This window comes from Pelodiscus sinensis, chromosome 29 (genome assembly GCF_049634645.1).
Source record: "Pelodiscus sinensis isolate JC-2024 chromosome 29, ASM4963464v1, whole genome shotgun sequence".
Lineage (NCBI taxonomy): Eukaryota > Metazoa > Chordata > Testudines > Trionychidae > Pelodiscus > Pelodiscus sinensis.
Window position 1 is genome coordinate 7419713 of NC_134739.1, and position 20497 is coordinate 7440209.

Genomic DNA, 20497 nt, shown 5'->3' on the forward strand with positions numbered 1-20497 from the left:
ATTGCAACAGGGAGAGCACAGGCCTAGAAGCCCCAGAGTTCAATTTAATTGTACTACACATTTACGGTCAGGCAGTGCCTAGACCAGACACACCCAGGAATAATCGTCGCAGTACCCATGTCTGTGCTTGAGGGTGGGAGGTTTGTGCACTTTAGTCTGGGCCTCAGATTCAAGTGGAATCCTTTCCCCCATTGCCTGAAGTTCCATCAAAGGGAGTCTTACCTCTTGAGAACACCCACAGTGTCCTCCGGTCTCACCATGGCCACCTCTTCTGTATCATTGAGGAACTTGAGACGCACTTTGATAAGCCCAGAGCATGGCTCGCTTTCCTCCCTGAGGCGTGACAATGGCAGGGGACCTTGGCTCTCTGGACCCAGCTGTTCAAGGGCACTGGACTCACTGGATGATGTCCTTTTGGGCAAGCCTTGTATGTTCAGCAGATGGTCGAGGCTGGAGTCAGAGGTGCTACCACTGCCCCCCTGCTCAACTGCAGGGCCCAAGTTAGAGGCCGCACCCTCTTCCTCGTCTGCTTTTTCTTCTGCACTTTCAGCAGACCCCTGGGGCTCCGCGGGTTCTGGCGTTACTGAGCTCCCCACATACCGTTCGACATGGCCAAGATGGATCACTGAGGATTCACCTGTAGCTACAATAGTTCCCAAAAGCTGGCTGCTTCCATCTGCTACGTAAGTGGAAAGCCATGCCAGAACCAGAGCCAGGACAAGAACCACCATGCCAGCCACCACGGTTACTTCATCCCCCACGCCTTCAATTATGGTCATGCCAGGGGGCTCCATCTCTTGGCTTCTTGCAGAAGCTTAGCTGCAAAGAACAAGGTAAAAGGAACTCAGCTCCAGCCACGGACCAACAAAAGGAAGATACTCCTGAAGAGGAACAAACTGAGGCTGTACAGAGCACAAGGGGAGACTAAGAAAAGAACAAGGGAATGAGAAGCTGTAGTTTCTGCCTTTCTAACTGTGGAGACCCTTGGTTTGTTTTAACACTGGTCCCCTTTCCTTAAAGGGTTCTTATGCTGTCTGTTTTTAAGTGAGACATGCACAGCAAGTAGATAAGGGAACCATAACCAGCCAAGTTCACATGAAAGAAAATTAGACAGGATCTCCTATTGTACAAAATAGCAGATGTGGCAGAAATAACTTCCAAAACTACTGTTGCTTTGTTTTTATGCCTTCCCCGAATCTAACAGCCACATTTGAACACAGTGTAGCTGTTTTTCTAATAGGTGAACTTTGCCACACAATTCCTTCACTGAACATCAACAGTTGCTCTCCTGAAATGGGGACATCTGGCCTGTTTTGTGGCAAAGTTCACTTTTTAGAGTTGATGGGCAGCTGCCCTTAGACTATCTCCTAAATAAACAACAAATTAGTGAGAGGGGAAGTGTTCCCTTACATGTATCTTTATTACTGGCGTAGCTGAAAGAAAAGAAAGATAATGCAGAACTACCGAGAAAGTTAACACTGGTAGAAGCAAAGCAAGACCAAAAAATTACCAAAAAGGCAAGTCAGCTTTTTCCACAAGCAGCTCCTTCATTAATGTTCATGTATAAAATATCCCCAACCAAATCTCAAGTAAGCTGGCACCAAACTAAGAAATAATAACCATAACCAATTCTTCCATGGTGCCCTCCACAGAAGGTGTAAGCAGAACATGTGAGCTGTAATATGAGAACAAACTAGCACTTCTCATAGATGAGGAAAGAATATATTCTGCACCTTAACCACATAACTGCATTGGACAGGTCACCACTGTACCTCAGTTTCCCAGTCTGCAAAATGGTAATGGTAATATCAATCTTTCATAGGAAGATCATGAAGTTCAGCTCATTTGTAAACGTCTCAGAAAATAATGCAGAAATGCTCTTGAATGATACAGAAAGATTTTAAGTGATTGGACGCACACTGTCCAGATACAGGACTCCTCCTTCTATGGATCAGGGAAAAGGCATGCCCACTGACAACTCACACATTTTTAGGAAACAAACACATTGCCAGGGTCTGCAGTTACCCAGTTACAGGGACTTGCTTCTAACTGATGTGGAGAAAGAGGAGTTGGCTGTTTCTTTAGCTAAGACTTGGGCTTGAAATCATAGAAGAGAAATTAAACGTTGGGAACAAGGGTCACATAGATTACTCCCTCACCCAGTTTACAATCATGCATTCAGTACAATTTACCATAGAAGCCTGTGTGATCTAGTAATTAATGCAGGGGACTTGGGGTCAGGACCCCTGGGTTGTAGTAGTCCTGGCTCTATTGTTGAATCATTATGTGACCATGATAAATCACTTTCCCTCCCAGTCTCTCACTCACTTTCCTCAACTGTAAAATGGGAATATTCACTGCCTCACAGGTGGGCTGCTGCAGGTTACACAGAACTTGTGAGAAACATAGGGTTGCCAGGTGTCCGGTTTTGAACCAGACAGTCCAGTATTTGAGCTTTCTGTTTGGGAAAATGAGAAATGAGAAAATATAAATGTCCAGTTATTTTCTAAATAAGATGTAATGTAGATTGTGATGTAATGTCAAGTATTTCCGGTATTTTTGTTGAAACCATCTGGCAACCCTAGAGAAGCACTAGTGCGATTCACACACACAGCACCCTTGTCAGTCTAATCTAAGAAAACACCAGTAGGTGCCTGGCTAGGGTGCATCAAATAGAATGTGATATCTGTTTTCAAATGGTGTTTCCGGTTTTTTTTAGAGAGTACTGAATCCCAGAGACCTTTGCCACAAAAATCTATGACTAATGTAGGGGGAGAAAACACCTACCACAGCCAGGGACACAGGGTTGCCCTCTATCAATCAGCCATGCAGGAATCCTGCCTGTTTAAGGAAGAAATTCGTTTCCTAGCCCTCCTTGACCCTGGACTTTCCCTGCCCATTTCCATGATCAGGGGACTGACACCTTGCAGTAAGGCTCCTCTGCTTCAGGGAAGCACCAAAGCCTTTCAGGCCTGGGTGGGGAGGGCACATGGGGGGAGGGGGGGGATTAGCCTCCCATGGACTGCGTGTTAACACCACAGAGTGGGGAGATGGCACTAATGGGGGGGGGGGGGCACGTTCCCAAGCAATAACATGGCCTCCACAGCAGTCCTCAAGGGAGGAAAGGGGGGGGGGGTTAAAACCCTACAGAGGAATAGACATTGGGGGGGTTAAACCCCTGTTAAGGGGCAGCGCCACGCTGGGGGGAAGGAAGGGGGGGGAAGAGCCGTGGAGGCAGTGGCAGCTGAGTAGCGGGGGAAGGGCAGAGCTGGGGGTGGGGAAATAGCTGGGAGGGGGTGGCAGCCAAGTAGCAGGAGAGGGGCAGAGCTGGGGGGGGTGGCAGCCGAGTAGCGGGGGAGGGGCAGAGCTGGGGGGGGGGAGTAGCTGGGGGAGTGGGAGCCAAGTAGTGGGGGAGGGGCAGAGCTGGGGGGGGGGGGGACAACTGAGGGGGGTGGGAGCCGAGTAGCGGGGGGGGGGGAGAGTTGGGTGCAGAACCGGGGGGGGGGGAGCCGAGTAGCGGGGGGGAGAGCTGAGGGGGGGCAGAACCGGGGGGGGGGGGGGAGAGCTGAGGGGGGGCAGAACCGGGGGGGGGGGTGGGAGCCAAGTAGCGGGGGGGGGAGAGCTGAGGGGGGGCAGAACCGGGGGGGTGGGAGCCGAGTAGCGGGGGGAGAGAGCTGAGGGGGGGCAGAACCGGGGGGGTGGGAGCCGAGTAGCGGGGGGAGAGAGCTGAGGGGGGGCAGAACCGGGGGGGTGGGAGCCGAGTAGCGGGGGGAGAGAGCTGAGGGGGGGCAGAACCGGGGGGGTGGGAGCCGAGTAGCGGGGGGGGGGAGAGTTGGGTGCAGAACCGGGGGGGGGGGGAGCCGAGTAGCGGGGGGGAGAGCTGAGGGGGGGCAGAACCGGGGGGGGGAGAGAGCTGAGCGGGGGCAGAACCGGGGGGGGGTGGGAGCCAAGTAGCGGGGGGGGGAGAGCTGAGGGGGGGCAGAACCGGGGGGGTGGGAGCCGAGTAGCGGGGGGAGAGAGCTGAGGGGGGGCAGAACCGGGGGGGTGGGAGCCGAGTAGCGGGGGGGGAGAGCTGAGGGGGGGGCAGAACCGGGGGGGTGGGAGCCGAGTAGCGGGGGGAGAGAGCTGAGGGGGGGGCAGAACCGGGGGGGTGGGAGCCGAGTAGCGGGGGGAGAGAGCTGAGGGGGGGCAGAACCGGGGGGGTGGGAGCCGAGTAGCGGGGGGGGAGAGCTGAGGGGGGGCAGAACCGGGGGGGGGGGAGCCGAGTAGCGGGGGGGAGAGCTGAGGGGGGGCAGAACCGGGGGGGGGTGGGAGCCAAGTAGCGGGGGGGGGGAGAGCTGAGGGGGGGCAGAACCGGGGGGGTGGGAGCCGAGTAGCGGGGGGGGAGAGCTGAGGGGGGGGCAGAACCGGGGGGGTGGGAGCCGAGTAGCGGGGGGGGGAGAGCTGAGGGGGGGGCAGAACCGGGGGGCTGGGAGCCGAGTAGCGGGGGGGGGAGAGCTGAGGGGGGGGCAGAACCGGGGGGGTGGGAGCCGAGTAGCGGGGGGGGGAGAGCTGAGGGGGGGCAGAACCGGGGGGGTGGGAGCCGAGTAGCGGGGGGGGGAGAGCTGAGGGGGGGGCAGAACCGGGGGGGTGGGAGCCGAGTAGCGGGGGGGGGAGAGCTGAGGGGGGGCAGAACCGGGGGGGTGGGAGCCGAGTAGCGGGGGGGGGAGAGCTGAGGGGGGGCAGAACCGGGGGGGTGGGAGCCGAGTAGCGGGGGGGGGAGAGCTGAGGGGGGGCAGAACCGGGGGGGGTGGGAGCCGAGTAGCGGGGGGGGGAGCTGAGGGGGGGCAGAACCGGGGGGGGGAGCCGAGTAGCGGGGGGGGAGCTGGGGGGGAGCAAACCCCGTGGGGGGAAGGGCCGCGCCGGGGCGCTTGGGAGCCCAGGACAGCGGTCGAGCGGGGGATTCACCCTTCGTGGGCGGGGAGGGGCCGGGCCGAGGCGGGGGGGTTAAGCCGGGGGGGGGGGGGTCACTACCACTTACCCGGCACTCCCGCAGACGCCTCCTCCCTACCGAAGGCCCCATACGCCGCGTCACAAGCACACGCCGCCTACGTCAGACGCGCGCCCACCGAGCTCAACTACGTTCCGCGCGCGCTGCGAACGTCAGAGGGACCCGCCCAGCGGGCCGGATGGTGGGGGAGGAGCGCGTCGGCGTACGCTGGTGACGTAGTTAAAATGAGCCGCGAGGGAAAGGGGCGGGGCCAGGAGGCAGGCGATTGGTCGGATTGATCCAAGCCCGCCTCCATAACAGGTCCCTTCAAGAGAGTTGGGCAGGGGGCGGCGCCAGGACGAGTGGGCGGGGCTTGTAACAAAGGGGTGTGGCTTCCACTTCTGTGGTCCCTATAAGGGAGGCAAGGGGGTAACTTGGCAGGGGCTAGCTCAGCCCAGCAGTGTCCCCAGGAAGTGGGGCAGAAGCTGGGGGGCAGCTCAGAAAAGACAAGACCTAGGAGACTCTGGCTGCAGGGTGGGGCCAAGGGGAAGGGGTGAACCCACAAGGTTGCAATGGTCCAAATGCTGCGTAATGCCCCGCTGTGGGACTGGGAGCCCCTGGGTCCTGCGGGACTCGCATGGGTCATAGCAGGAGCCAGCTCGACATTAAAGAACCATGTGGAGTAGGTATTAAAAAATAGGCCCACACAGGACTCTACTGCTGAGCCAGCAGCTAGAGATGTTAATCACTCCAGGAAAAGCCTTGGGAAACGTACTGGGGTGGAGTGGTGCTGCTGGAGTGCAGTGCTACAGAACAGGTTGGACACTAACATTCTAGGGAAAGTAAAAGCAGATGGACAGCCACCCAAATGTATGGTGCAAACGGGTAATTTATGAGGTCCCATTGGACATGGCTGTGGCCGGAAATAAAGCACGTGTTGTAGGTGGGGAATCATGTGAGTGGGTTGTACCCACGAATACTCATGATACCATCTACATTTTTTGTTAGGCTTGCAGCACGTTAGGGACTATTTGGTATTTTTTAATGTGCTAGTAAGTGATAATTAGTAGGAGAGGGGGTGAGAACAAACTGCCCACAGTAGTGCAAATTACATTTAGAAGAACTTTCCGTACCATGGTTAAGCTAGGAAATGAAATGTTTTGGATGAAACCATATGGAACATGGAACCAGTCATGATTTTAGAAGCCTCTACCATATCCCCTCTTAGTTGTCACTTTATTAAGCTGAAAAATCCAAGTCTTATTAATTTCTCCTCCTATAGCAGCTGTTCCATACCCTGATCATTTTTGTTGCCCTTTCTCAATCTTTTTCAATTCTAATATTTCTCTTTTGAGAGGAAGTGATCACATCTGCCCCCAGCATTCAAGATACAGACATGCCACAGATTTATAGAGGCAATATGATATTTTCTGTCTCATTATGTATCCATTTCTTAATGAGTCCCAACATGGTTTGCTTTTTTTTTTTTTTTTTTTTTTTTTTTTTTAACTATTGCACATAGTATGTTTTCAAAGAACTTTCCACATAGACTCCAAGATCTCGAGTTGATTCTAGCCTTTCTTTCACATCTAGTGCCACTCGCCCACCAGCACACCCTGTTAGAACCTCCTGAAATATTTTGTACCCTGGTATTACTGTGTCCCATTAATTATCCTCCTTTTGCCAAGTTCCTGTGATGCCTCATTCTATTAAGAGCCTCATTCAATACAAGGCACTCGAGTTCACCCATGTTATTTAGAGTTCTAGCATTTGTGTATTTAAGCACCTTAAACACTTGTCACTATTTAGCAGTCAGCCATTACCTGATGTGACTCAACGAGTGTTTAGTGACTAGACCACAAGCACGATTATGAAACACGTGTCCAGTTACAAGAAACAGCTGCTGCCCCACACCCCAGGCACCAGAAGTCATAAGGACAGTGCTGAAAGGGAGGCAGCATTAACAAAGATATGCTATTTTTTCTGAGGACACAGCAGAGGAAGAGTGCAATGGCAGGACTGTGTGAGGAATATAGTGGCTGGTAGTATTAGGCTCAGTCAATGAGACAGCTTTGCTGTAAAGACAGGTGCCTGGAATCCATGCCTGGCTACAAGGTCAGGGTCGGGGTGGGACTAGGAGCTGTGCCTGGCTCCAGGAACCTGGCCTCGCTTGGTTAGAGGGGTTTAACTCTTCCTGCCCCACTCCCCAGACTTTCACATGCAGGGAAACTGAGGCATGGAACAGGGAGGTAACTTGCTCAAGGCCATCCCGCAGGGGAATAGTAGAACTGGAGATAGGGGCTAGGGGACCCAGATTCAGACCCCATCTCTGACAGACCGCCCTGGAAGGAGAAGTAGCCATCTCTTGGGTAGAGTATGGCTTTTGTTTAATAGCAAACACCAACAGGATGTAACCTAGCAGGAGAAGGAATTAAGAAGAAACCACATCCTGCAGGGGGCTAAGTACAATTATTACCAAAGTGCAGCTGAGGGCTGAGGCACACGGTTCAGCACGTCTGATCGCATCCCGTCCAGGGCGGGGGCACATTGTTGTACAGAAGCTTCCTGCATTACAATGTTTTCAAGGGACCCAGACCCTTAGAATTTGGTGTGGCTGCCGCCCTGTGCAAGCTGCCAGCCCAGCTCAGGCTAAAGTTTGTGATGCTACATGATCTTGTCTGGGGCAGTGGCCCCTGCTTAATGCTTCAAGGGGGAAAGAGGAAAAAAAAAAGACCCACATACCCTAACCCTCCCCTACCAAGAGGCAAAACACACAGCTGTGCAAAGAACCGTGACATTTGAGGCACCATATTGATCCAAATTCTATTGTGCCCTATGCAACCGCATGTTGTCTTAAGGCTCTGGCCGCCCCATCCCGTGACAGCCCGCCCTCTGCCCCTTCTGCTAGCTGCACCCAAAGGGCTCTGTGCCCAGCCCCCACTTACCGGAGATGAGTGCCCCTCATGGGCCAGAGGACTGGGCAGGGAGCAGCTGCACAGCAGGTGGCTGAAGAGAAGCAGGACTTTCACCGTAAAGGGGCCACGTCTCTCTGGCCGGCTGTGTGACCACCTGCTGCTCCTCTAGCCCACACCGCCTTCCCTGCTTGCTCCAGGTTGTCAACTCTCCTGGCATGGACCGGGAGTGTTGGCAACCCCTTTCCCTCAGCTGCAAAGGCACCAGCATCGGTAGGGATGGCCCTGCCTTCTCCCACCCTGAACCCTACCATTTTGCACTAGCGAGTGATGTCTTCAGAGTCCCTGCAGCTGCTATCCTCATGTGTATCACCTCTACAACCTGAGCCCCGGATCCTGATTCCGCCATGTCCGGCAGGGTGTGACCTGGGGAATGGTCTGTCGTATTCCAACTGCGGGGGGGAGGGAGGGGAATGTCAGTGCCAGAGTCTGGCTTGGAGCAGGAGGTTGGATTCAAGCCCCACCTCTCACTTCCGTCAGCAAAGAAGAGGGAGAAAAATTGTTCCCTTGGGCCTCTGATGATAGGACAAGAAGCAATGGGCTTAAACTGCAGCAAGGGAGGTTTAAGAAAAACTTTATTCCAGTGTTTAACTACCCTGACAAATTGCATAGGGAGGTTGTGGAAGCTCCATCACTGGAGACATTTATGAGCAGGCTGGACAGACACCTATCAGGGATGGTTTGGATGGTGCTGGGTCCTGTTGTGAGGGCAGGGGACTGGACTTGACCTCTCAAGGTCCCTTCCAGTTCTAATGTTCTATAGGAGATGGGTTAAGGCATTATCCCTGTTCTACAGAGGGAGAACAAAGGGGAACAGCACTGCCCTGGCTTCCAGGGCACGAGGAAGGGCCTTGTCACCAAGGAAATGGCTCAGCAATATCAGATAAAAATACAACTGCTGGGCTCTACCATGCCCCGAGCAGCACCTTCAACATGCCAGCAGCTCCGCCTGTCTCCACTGCAGGAAGCAGCCAGGCAGCACTCCTTGCCCAAAGGGACTTGTCCTCCCCAAAGATCTCCCCTTCAATTGCAGGCACTTGTTTTTCCTTCTGCTGCAGGATCCCTGCCCAGTGTGCCAGAAGATCAGGGCGAATCATAGGACTGGAAGGGACCTCGAGAGGTCATCGAGTCCAGCCCCCCGCCCTCAAGGCAGGACCAAGCTCCGTCTACACCATCCCTGACAGATGTCTATCTAACCTGTTCTTAAATATCTCCAGAGAGGGAGATTCCACCACCTCCCTTGGCAATTTATTCCAATATTTGACCACCCTGACAGTTAGGAATTTTTTCCTAATGTCCAATCTAAACCTCCCCTGCTGCACTTTAAGCCCATTACTCCTTGTCCTGTCCTCAGAAACCAAGAGGAACAAATTTTCTCCTTCCTCCTTGTGACACCCTTTTAGATATTTGAAAACCGCTATCATGTCCCCCCTTAATCTTCTTTTTTCCAAACTAAACAAGCCCAGTTCATGAAGCCTGGCTTCATAGGTCATGTTCTCTAAACCTTTAATCATTCTTGTCGCTCTTCTCTGTACCCTTTCCAATTTCTCCACATCTTTCTTGAAAATGGCGCCCAGAACTGGACACAGTACTCCAGCTGAGGCCTAACTAGCGCAGAGTAGAGCGGCAGAATGACTTCACGAGTTTTGCTTACAACACACCTGTTGATACAACCTAGAATCATATTTGCTTTTTTTGCAGGAGCATCACACTGTTGACTCATATTCAACTTGTGGTCCACTATGACCCCTAGATCCCTTTCCGCCATGCTCCTTCCTAGACAGTCGCTTCCCATCTTGTATGTATGGAACTGATTGTTCCTTCCTAAGTGGAGCACTTTGCATTTCTCTTTATTAAACCTCATCCTGTTTACCTCTGACCATTTCTCTAACTTGCTAAGGTCATTTTGAATTATGTCCCTATCCTCCAAAGAAGTTGCAACCCCACCCAGTTTGGTATCATCTGCAAACTTAATAAGCGTACTCTCTATCCCAATATCTACATCATTGATGAAGATATTGAACAGTACGGGTCCCAAAACAGACCCTTGCGGAACTCCACTTGTTATCCCTTTCCAGCAGGATTTAGCACCGTTAACAACAACTCTCTGACTACGGTTATCCAGCCAATTATGCACCCACCTTATCGTGGCCCTATCTAAGTTATATTTGCCTAGATTATCAATAACTGCCGCTGTTGTACAGGCCCAGGTTGGTTTGGTTTTTAGGACCATTACCCTGCACTGGGGACAAAACATTCACACGCCCTAAAAAGGAAAGCAGAGGGGTTAGTGCAGCTGTGTAAGAACCTGGGTTCTAGTCCCACCTGCCCTGTTGATTTGCTTGGCTAAGTCATGATTGGGCCTCAGGGTTCACCAGCTGTAAAATGGGGCTCGTGCTTAGAACCCTGCCTGGATACAAAATTGGTATTGGGAAAAACAAAACGCGGCCACTCGCAGATTTAAAGTGAGTTCCATGGATTTGCAGGGCTCTCCTCGTGCTTCCCCACAGTTGCGAAGGGCATGGAGATGACGAAGAGGAATATTAGTTACTGCACTTTTGCTTTGGGGCCCATAAATATTTCCATCTGCTGCCCTCTGCATAACCTGGAGTTTTTTTTAAAAACCTTGCACCAGAGAAAGTCAGTCTCCTTAAGTCAGTCCTGCCGCCCTGCTCATAATGGTTTCTACTGTCCACCTCTGGTCCTTTACTCTTCTCAGTGTATCCTTCTTAAGATACAAGAGCTGATGACCTCAGAATCAAGTGCTTATTGTAAACACCCAAACTGCTAAGGATCCTCATTAACAAGGGAAAACACAGACCCTAGCCCCAGCCCCAGCTGTCACATAAGCAATGCAGGAAGATTTAAGACAAGCGTGGTTTTAAATTTATTTGCTGTAGCTTTTTATTTTACATTGGGAAACAACTAACACAGGCTGCCCCTAAAGTGCATAAATTGAACAGAATAATTTTACTGCAAGCTGCATGTAACTTTTGTGCTCAAGAAAAATAGTTCAGCTAATGAGACCATCCGTAATTATATTAGAAGGGCTACAGTGTGGCCTAGTGGCTAGATCAAAGCTAGCATTCTGAGAGCTAGTCTCAGCCCTACCACTGGCCTGTTGGGGAAGTCATTTCCACCTCCCTGTGCCTCGCTTTTGCCTGTGGTAAAGCAGACCTGCCTTTATAAAATGCTTTGAGATTTTCAGATGAAGAAAGCTAGATATTTTTTGTTGTAAGCCAACTGAGAGGGGTTGGGAGGAAACATCCCCTCTGGGGAAATTATTGGCCCACTGGGGGGTGTTCTTGACACACACACCCAAAGCTGCTGGCACTGGTCATTCTTGGACACAAGATGAGATAGGCTTCTGGGCTGGCAATTGCTACAGATCTGTCCATTAGGCCTTTGCATCACTCTCCTCTGTCTTTAAGAGCACTCCAGTTTGGGAGGGACATGCAGCACACGCCACAGGCATCGCAAACCGAGCGGCAGATCTGTGCTTATGTTTTGTGCCTTGCTGCTGCTGGCATATTTATAGCCAGAGCATAGTTCTGGGGCCACAGTGCAGTCTGGCAGCCCCAAGACGTGGGTTTCTGACCCCAGTGCAGGCAAGAGTCAAAGCCAAATGCCGTCAATCGAATCAGGGTGTTGATTCAGAAAAAGCCTACAGATGAGAACTGCCTGTAAAGAACAAACCAACCCCAGTGTGACATCAGGGAGACCAGCAGTCCCTCTAAGCTGCAGGGCAGCCCAGCTTCACTGGTGATTAATCAGCCTCACCCCTTCCATCAGTTCCCTGCAGAGCCCTGAGCGTCTGACTGGGCAGGGCTGATTAAGCCCCTGTGAAGCTGCGGAGTTTAGAAGGAACACAGAGACCAGGCACCATCTACCCTAGTGACCTGTGGCCAGCAGGGGGCAGTACCAGCTGCTTCAGAGGTTGATGCAGGAAACCCAGGCTGTTGTGGGGTAACCTGTCCCGGGGACAAGAAACGTTCTCTGTTCCCATCAGAGTGAGACGTTCTTCCTGATCCCATTGGTCAGCATTTGGCTCCTGGCCAAAGTGGAGGGGGTTTAAATAGATGGTCTGTTGTATTTTAAAAGGCATTGCAGTTCTAACTCAGCATTTTCTTGTTCTCTAGCTCCATGTCCAGTCTTTCCCCGAGTTCTGCTCAGCTCTCTGCTTCAATGACCTCTTGAGGCAATGAGTTCCACAGGCCAATGCGGCACTGCACAGGGAAGACTATTCGGCCCTGTCAGTTTTACATTGTGAATTTTCCATCCTTTGCCCTCGTATTATTGAGCAGGGTGGAAACCGGTGCTAGCACAAGCCAAGCCTTGTTATGAAAGTACGAACGGGCTAGACTGTGTCAGCCTCACTCTTGCGGAGCAGCACGTAAGTAGCCCCCGGGGCTACTACTCAGCATGAGTGAACTGACAGAATACACACCCCTGCACACCAGGAGCCCCGTCTGCATTGACACCCACTGGCTCTCCCCAGTCACCCATCAGCAATTCAAAGCCATTCCCCCAATATCATGCCTGAAGGACGCATCTCCGCGGTCACCGGATGTAGCCCTCTAGCGGGAGCTGCAGATAAGCCCGCAGAGACGGGGGCAGTTTGAGTTCGGGGATGGCTGAATGGCACCGCGCTCCCAGGTACGTGCGCAGCGCGCAGCGCGCCAGATGCTGCAGCTGGCGGGGCTGGTTGGTCATCTGGAGAGCAGAGTCGTAGAAAGTCTTGTGCTCCTGCCGAGGGGGAAGGAAGATTCAATGAGGCTCCATTTATCACAAGGCTCAGCAGTCAGGAGAGGCAGACACGAGGGGCTTCTACAGGGCGTTCAGCAGCATATTTCCTCCCCAGGAGCACCCCACTTTATTAGTCCCCCATGCACTTAGGGGGCTGCTGCAGAACCTTCCCTCTGATGGTTAAAACCTTTTCCCAACCTTTACTAAGGGGGCACCAGAGGCAAACAACTGAACTAGCTTTAAGATGGAGCTTAATACAATTTATGAATGGGATGATAGGATGGGTGGCCTATGACAGCAGGGGCCTGGATTAGGGACGCAAGCGACTAGCTGACTACCTGACACACCTTGGCTTATCGGGTAGGTGAGTCACTACTTGACTAGTCGCTCCCCCTGCCCCCCCTTGCTGCCTCTCTATCAAAGGCACCAAGAGGGAGGGGGAGCAGGAGCAGGCTTAAAAACGGTTTCCCTCCAGCACCATCTCTGCAGGGAGGAGGTGGCGCAGCGGGGACCAAAACAGTCCCTGCTCACGCGAGGTCCTGACTGCTGGGCCTCTCCCTTTGAAATGTACAAGAGCCACCTGCAACTCTTATACATTTCAGAGGGGGAGGCACAGCAGGACAGCAAGCAGCCCCCTACTGACTAATCGAGTAGCTGATGGAAATTCCATCGACTACTCGATTAGCTGATTAATCAAATTTAACATCCCTAGCCTGGGCTTGACGAGCCAGTCCACTCTTAAACCCCAGTCCTCTCTAGGAACTGGGAGGACCAAGAGCTCTATGGGTGTTAATGCCGCCTCTCCCACTCTTTCCCCAGCCAGTGATGTCACCATTACACTCAGCTGCATGTGGGAGCCACGGATTTAGTCCCCTTGACCAATGCAGGACTGGACCAGTTTTAAGCGTCCCAAGCTATGGCTCTTCCACCCCTTCCTTCCAGAGTCGCTCCTGCAGCCACAGATCCACTGCTTGGGACTCTATCTGGTCCCCACAGATGAGCTGCCCAGAGATCCAAATTCTCGACGTTACGCAGAACACGCGATACAGCTGTGTACTGGGACGGCTAACGTGTTGCCTACAGCCCCAGGCAGAGCGAGCACCAGGCTGCGTATTAGGCAGGGGTGTAGCACCCTAAATTCTCACTGGGGTACGTGAGCCTCTTCCATGAAAACCAAGCCCAGCTAAGCCACCCAAGTCCCCTGCAGCCGCTGGCTGAGTTCAGAGCAGCACTGTGCTCACGGCAGCGCATGCAAAACCCAACCAACGGGGTCTCCTGGCTGCTCGCATCCCACTTGCGGCATCTCTCGCTTGGATCGGCTGTGACCACAAAGGGCACTGGACCAATTAGCCCTCCGTCTCCAGTGTAGGGCTGCATGTGGCAGATGCTCACCCTGCTTCGCAGCCCTGGATATACCTGATCTGGGAGTCGAGCTCCCATTCTGCCCCCAGAGCGGCCCACACTGTGCCTCTCCCCTGCTCTGGATCAGCTTCCTGCAGGGTGCTATGTGGGTGCACGCTAGGAGGTACCTGCCACATCTCCGGAGGCACCGCTTCCACCCAGGAATCGCAGGACAGGATCCGGTCGTAGGAGTTCAGCACGACTTCCAGGGCACGTGGGGACAAGGAGCAGAACTTCAGCATCTGAGAGCCCGGCGAGAGAAAGCAGAAGATTGCTGAGCCGGCCAGGAGGGAGAGGAGGAATGCAAGGAAGACGAGGGTGCCAGAGACGATGGCCTGGTGAGGTGGGCCTCAGCCCTAGAGGACAGGGACTCCCAGCTGTCACAGGGCCAGACCCCAGCAGGAGAAGATGCAAGATGGAGGAGCACGTGCAAAGGGAACCATGTGCATATTTTCTGGAAGGGACACAAAACCCCCTTTGCCCTGAGTGAGGTTCACCCCACCCTGCTGTGCTGTGAGACTGCAGTTATACAGGCTGCCACGGAGGCCTGTCCCCGCAGAGGGACTTGGGGCCCTACAAGAAGGCTCTAGGCAGAGAATTGCCCAAGGCCCATCTGCTCCAGGACCCCGCCTCTCATGGCTGCACTGGATACTCCAGAGGAAGATGCAAGCAGCTAATTAATAATAACGCTCTTCTTCCTAACCCCAGCAGTGAGTGGCTGGTTTATGCCCTGAAGCAAGAACCCCTCTCCCAGGCACAAAGGGAGCCTTGTACAGAACCAGGAGGTGGAGAGGAAAAGGCCTATTAACCCTCCTCCTCTGCCCCACCAAGACAGGGGATTAGGGGCAATGCATTTCACTCCCCAGCCCCTAAGCTTTTACTCTTCTCAGTGTCAACCCTCGGCCAACGAGACAACCTGCCTCATTTCTGAGGATTTCAATGTGCCCCCCCACCTTGGGATTGATGGCTGCCGCCCCGTGGTCCAGCAGGCTGGCGATGATCCGCTCGGGCTGCCCGTCCAGGTACTCCTCGACGGCCTGCAGGGCGCAGTCCATGGGCGTGTAGCCGGCACAGTTGCTGACGTTCACGGCGGCCCCATGCTGGAGCAGCAGGTCCACCAGGCGGGGGTGGCAGTTGCCGCAGGCATTGTGGAGGGGGGTGTGGTTCTTCCTGCCGGCCGTCTTGGCGTCGGCCCCGCACTCCAGCAGCCGCTTGGCCACCCGGTAGTAGCGCCCGGCCTTGGTGGGCTTGTCGGCGCCGGCACAGGCGGCGTTCAGAGCCGTCTCCCCTTCCCTGTTCCGGTGGGTGAGGCCGGCGCCGTAGCACAGGTAGAGCTGCACGTGCTCCTCCAGGCCGTGCTCAGCGGCTACGTGCAGCGGAGTCGTCCGCCTGTCCCTGGTGCTCAGGTTCACCAGGGCCCCGTGCTCCAGCAGCAGCTCGGCACACCTGGAGACACACAGCCAGGGACTGAGCTACAGTGCCCTTCCCCGGCCCTCACCACTGCTCCTCCTGCCACTCCAGCCCCCTCTCTAACACCTGGGGGGACAGACGGGCCGTGTCCCCTCTCTCCTCTCCCCAGAACCAGTGTTCAGTGTAAGCTGAGCGCTTGGGCGGGCACCCAGCTGATTGGCAGAGTGCCCACACTGCTCACAGCCGCCAGCAGGTGTTTCTACTGGTGGTGCACAAAGGCACATGCCTCAGTGCACATACAATTTATTCCGCACATGGATGGACAAAATTAGAGGGACCATTGCCCAGAACAGCATGCAGGGACTTGTCCTTTCTCCCCCTTCCCAGCCTGGGCCAGAGAGCTGGGTTCTGCTTCCACTGCCAGGGCCTAGTCTGAACCCATGCAACTCACAGCAGATCTTGGGGCTTTGATCCGCTTGAGAAAAGTGTGCTCAGGTTGGGGCCAGCAACCTGCCTGGATCCAAGGTCCATGGGAGGCAGGGCCCAGTGTGGAAGGGTCGGACGCCACCGGGCTAAATGAACACGAGATGTTCACCTGGGGAATCCGGGTTGCTCATACTGGCAAGGCCCAGGCTCACGTGGGCTCCATCCACCTGTCCCTAGTGCCTGCCAGGAACACGGCCTAGTTCTGGACCCATTCTTATCTTACTACACCCTCCATAAGTCAGGGGAAGAGGAGGGCCTGAAACATAAGCCCTGGTATCACAGGCCTGGTGTGAGGCCTCGGCCCCAATGGCCAAGACTATTGCTCACAGCTTCACTTGGCTTTCGGTTAGCAGAGGCAGGACCCGCTCACAGAACTTGGTGCGAACTGGGCTGCGAGTGCAGAAACACGACGTGGCACGGGCGGCGCGAGGGTACCACCTCCTGCAGCAACACGCGGTACCAACATGCTCCCCATAGATGAGAGCCGGGGTGGGCAAAAGGGCCTCCACGGGCCAGATGAGGCCCACCAAGCGGGGGGATCCGGCCCAAGGAGGCCCTACTGCTCCCCCACCCCCAGGCTAGGGTTGCCAGGTGTCCAGTATCCATCCGGACAGTCCGGTATTTTCGGCTCCTGTCCAGTAAAAAAAATTCAGAGAATACCGGACACCTGAAATGTCGGGTATTTTCTGAATTTTTCCTCGGCCAGAAGGCGAAAATGCCGGGCACCTGGCAACCCTACAAACACTCAGCGCCCGGCCTCTCCCCCTCCACCCCCCGAGCCACCCCTCGGCTCCCAACACCCCCAGCCCCCTGACCCCATGCTTACCTGGTTCCCCAAGGCTGCCAGCCAAACGACCTAGGGGAAGCAATGGTTTCCCCTGGGTCTTAGTGCTCAACCGCTCCCCTGTTCCTATCCCTGCTCACTCTTAAAGGGAGTTTTATTGCTGTTTTATTTTAATCTTTTTTTTTTTTTTTGGCTTACTTGGAGGGTTTTTTGGGGGGGGCCTCAATAACTTTGGTCTCCTCCACTCCCTTTTTTTCCCCCTTCAACAGAATTTTTTCCTGTTTTTTTTTTGGGGGGGGGGGGCGGCTGTTCAGTATTTTTGTTTCAACCATCTGGCAGCCCTACCCCAGGACAATTAGGGCCTGGGGGCAGGGGACCATGCGAAGCCTCCTCCGCTCTGCCCCCGCCCTGCAGGGAGCACGTGGCGCTTTGAAACATCGAATGCTGCTTGCGGGGGGGAGGGGGAAGAAGAGGAACGTGGAGGAGGTTTCATGCACTCTCCCGCCCCCAGGCCCTGATTGGCCTCTTCCAGGGCCTGGGTGCCTAGTGGGAAGGGGGTGCAAAGGGCCCCCCCATCCCACAAAGAGCTGATTTTCAGAGGACAGGTTCCCCAGGAACAAGCCGGGGCTTGTTGGGCTGGGCTGCACCTCAACAATCTGCTGGGCTCTTCGAGTCTTGGATTTCGACCCGAGTGACGCCCAGAGGGATCGCTGCAGGCTCTCTGCAGACTCAGGCAGACGCCCTTGGCAGCAGCAAGAGAGCTCGGCTCCACATGCGGGAAGCTTCTGGGGGGGCCGGCAAAGGGGCGAGACTTCAGAGGCAAGTGACAGAAATGAACTTGTGCCTTTGGCACACCAGAGCCAGGCAGGGCTGCTGACTTGCGACGGCAGGCAGAGGGGAGGCAGCTCAGTAATGCTGTAACCCAGCTCATGCGGGGGGAGAAATAGGAGAAGCGACCTGACACACTTATGCCACGCTAGGGAAGATCATTGGCGTGGAGGCGGCGTGGCCTCCCGGGTAGAGCACAGGACTGATATGCAGACCTAGCTCTAATTCTCAGCTCTGTGGGGTGAGTTTGGGCACTGCCCTCTATGCCTCAGTTTCCCCATCTGTAATGATACTGCCCTTCTTTGTAAAGGGCTCTGAGGACTGTGAGCTGAGTATTCGCGCGTTGTACAGCCGAGAAACGCTTGCTACTGACAAGAGGAGCTCAAAAAAGAGAGGCACCCAAGCCACTCGTCATGGGGTCACATCGCTACCAGACTTTTGGCCCCACACCTCTAGCCCTGACTATTGGGAATAGAATTTTCAAATGAGGACCTGAGGCAGCAATGCCTGCCCCAGTCTGCAGGGAGCCTGAAACAGCTCAGGTGTGAGATCTGGCTCAGGTCCTTGTTGACTCTGAAGACTAGTGACAACCTGCAAAACGAGACCACTCACCTCTTACTGTTGGAGCTTTGGCCTGTGGGCAGAGCTTGGGGGAGGGCCATTTTCCCAGCCTCCCCCCTTAAAGACCAGGTAGTTTGCAAGTCACTGACCTGCCCTATAGGTCTCTGCTGGTTAGGGGATTCATTAGGAAATACCAGACTCTGCCCCTGTCCCTACCCGCAAGCTTACCGCAAGGTCTCTGGGGAGGTGCAGAGATGCAGTGGAGCCAGCCCCTCCTCCGTCAGCACGTTGGCGTCGGCACCGTAGCTCAAGAGCAACTGGGCACACTCGGCGCGCTGGTGGATGCAGCTGTCATGGACAGCAGCCTTTCCGCCCACCACGGCATCGACCTCGGCCCCCTGCAGGATCAAGTGCTTCACGCAGTCCCGATAGCCTCTGCCCGCCACGATCCGCAAGGGGGACGTGTGCCTCTTCTGGGGACTCAGCACCCACAGCCCTGCAGGGGGGCAGGGGAATTTCAGAAGGCCCAGCCCAGGTGCACTTCTCATGGTTAATGGCACCTGCCAACTTTGCCCCAGGGAGAGGGCTGGTGCGTCCATCTAGTCCGAACAGTTCCTAGGACTCCCTGGAGTTCATCCGCGTGACCCGACGCCGGCAGAGGGCTGGGCACACGCCTGCTTTCAGGGTCACAGCGAGGCAGGGGGAGAGGGCAGAGAAGTGGAGCAGCTTGTGTAAGATCAGAGGGGCAATGAGTTTTAGCCACCAGGGCTGCGGATTGTCGGGGAATCCAAGCTCTGTTCCTGGCTTGGACGCTGTCCTGCTGGGGCATCTCTGCCAGCTCTCTGCCCCTGTGTTTTCCCCTCCCAGCACTTAAGTTGCTTCATCAATGTAGGTTGCAGACACTCCAGGGCAAGCACCATCTCTGACTACATTGATGTACAGTAACTAGTGCACACAGACAGACACAGCAGCTGGCATCTCTAGGTGCTATTAAAATGCAAACAATGGCCCAGCTACTAAGTCAAAGAGCTGGGTCTAGAACCCAGGACTCCCGGCACGCAACCCCCTGCTCTCCAGCAGAGCACGTGTCCTCGAATGGACAGAACCCAGAAGACCATGGGGGGGCTTTCGCTGAACTCTGCTTGGCTCCCTTCTGACACTCTGAGCCAAGCCATGAGAACGGACACTTCTTTGGGAGCAAAAGCTCTCTGGCTCTGATGGCGGGGTCGGGTGGGGGGGAGGAAGGAGAAGAGCTCTGATGGTGGCGTGGGGAAGGAGAAGAGCTCTGATGGGGGTGGGGGGAGGAGCGCAGGGAAGAGCTCTGATGGCAGGGGGGGGGGCAGAGCCTCCCAGGGCAGCAGCGGGGAGGATGGCAGCACTTAACCCTGTGTTTGTTCCAACCACAAGCCCGGACCAGAAACTCTCGTCCCGCCCCCCACGCCTCACTCCGTACCTAGCTCCGCCGACCACAGCAGCTCCTCGCTGACCGTCTCCACGATCACGTTGGCCATGGCCTCGTCCTTGAAGATGTTCTTGATGGTCTGCAGGTCCCCAGTGTACAGGACGTTGTGGACAGCAGGGTCCCGGCAGTACTGGGGACGCCGCGCCGGCTTGGGGAGGAGCAGGGGGCTCCTGGTGGCCGGCGGGAACCTCCTGCTAAGGCACTGCCTAGAGAGAGCCCGCCGCCGGTCCTCCCACTCCAGCCGCTCTCTCTGCAGGCGCAGCGAGCGCAGGGTGGAGGACGTGAACGCAAAGGTCTCTCCTGACATCCTCTCGGCTTAGCCAGGGCAGCCTCCTTCTCTGTGGAGCAGACAGATGGGGGGGGAAGTGCCCCCTGCCACCTCACTCAGACTTATAAATACGGGTATGAGGAGGGAACCCCTCCCCTTGGCGACCGAGAGCAAGCCAGGCCATGCTATAAATAGAGGGGCTATTTACCACGGCAGTAAACAGATGTTTGTGCAGTGTCATGTTCTATCCGGGGCCAGGGGTGTTGAGCCGTTAGTGGCAGGCGTCTAAGCAAACCGGGGACACCTGCTCATCGTGGCAGAATAAACAGAGCCCGGAGGGGCCTGCTTGTCAGTTACAGCCACTGACAACGCTGGCGGAGAGCGAGCCACGGGAATGGAAGCTCCTGAGGCGGGCGCACACAGAGTGCCCTTCTACTTGTTTCATTGCGCCTTGGCTATAAGACCTGCAACAACCGGGACCCCAAAGAGGCAGCTGAGACCACTGCCCATCATGCTGACCAGTATCGCTTCTGGCTTCCTCGTGCCGCCCTCATACCATCCCCTCCTGGAATCTCTGGTCTTAGATTTGGCTTGGGAGCTCTCGGGGGGC

General features: G+C 55.1%; 2 protein-coding genes across 4 annotated transcripts in view; both read right to left on the reverse strand.

Moving 5' to 3' along the window:
- TMUB2 (transmembrane and ubiquitin like domain containing 2) overlaps positions 1 to 5178 on the reverse strand; it is an 8640-nt gene extending 3462 nt beyond the window's left edge. Inside the window, exons 1-3 of one of the 2 annotated variants that reach the window (XM_075911207.1) lie at positions 5021 to 5086; positions 2788 to 2841; positions 223 to 819 (exon numbers count right to left, since the gene is read on the reverse strand). In XM_075911207.1, the coding sequence (XP_075767322.1) occupies positions 223 to 794 (572 nt within the window). In that variant the 5' untranslated portion in view covers positions 795 to 819; positions 2788 to 2841; positions 5021 to 5086. Of the gene's footprint in view, positions 1 to 222; positions 820 to 2787; positions 2842 to 5020 lie in introns of both variants that reach the window. The other variant, XM_075911206.1, reaches the window with a different exon arrangement.
- A 5614-nt stretch (positions 5179 to 10792) lies between these two features.
- ASB16 (ankyrin repeat and SOCS box containing 16) lies at positions 10793 to 19926 on the reverse strand. 2 transcript variants are annotated; one of them, XM_006125719.4, is made up of 5 exons: positions 19611 to 19926; positions 18386 to 18653; positions 15042 to 15534; positions 14217 to 14330; positions 10793 to 12687 (listed from the first exon to the last, which is right to left on the reverse strand). In XM_006125719.4, exons 1-5 carry the CDS (start codon positions 19924 to 19926, stop codon positions 12502 to 12504), a joined length of 1377 nt encoding a protein of 458 aa, XP_006125781.2. In that variant the 3' UTR covers positions 10793 to 12501. The 2 variants fall into 2 exon arrangements, with proteins under 2 accessions (XP_006125781.2, XP_075767317.1); XM_075911202.1 differs by having other exon boundaries at positions 10794 to 12687; positions 18386 to 19102; positions 19611 to 19750.
- Positions 19927 to 20497: the final 571 nt, after the last annotated feature.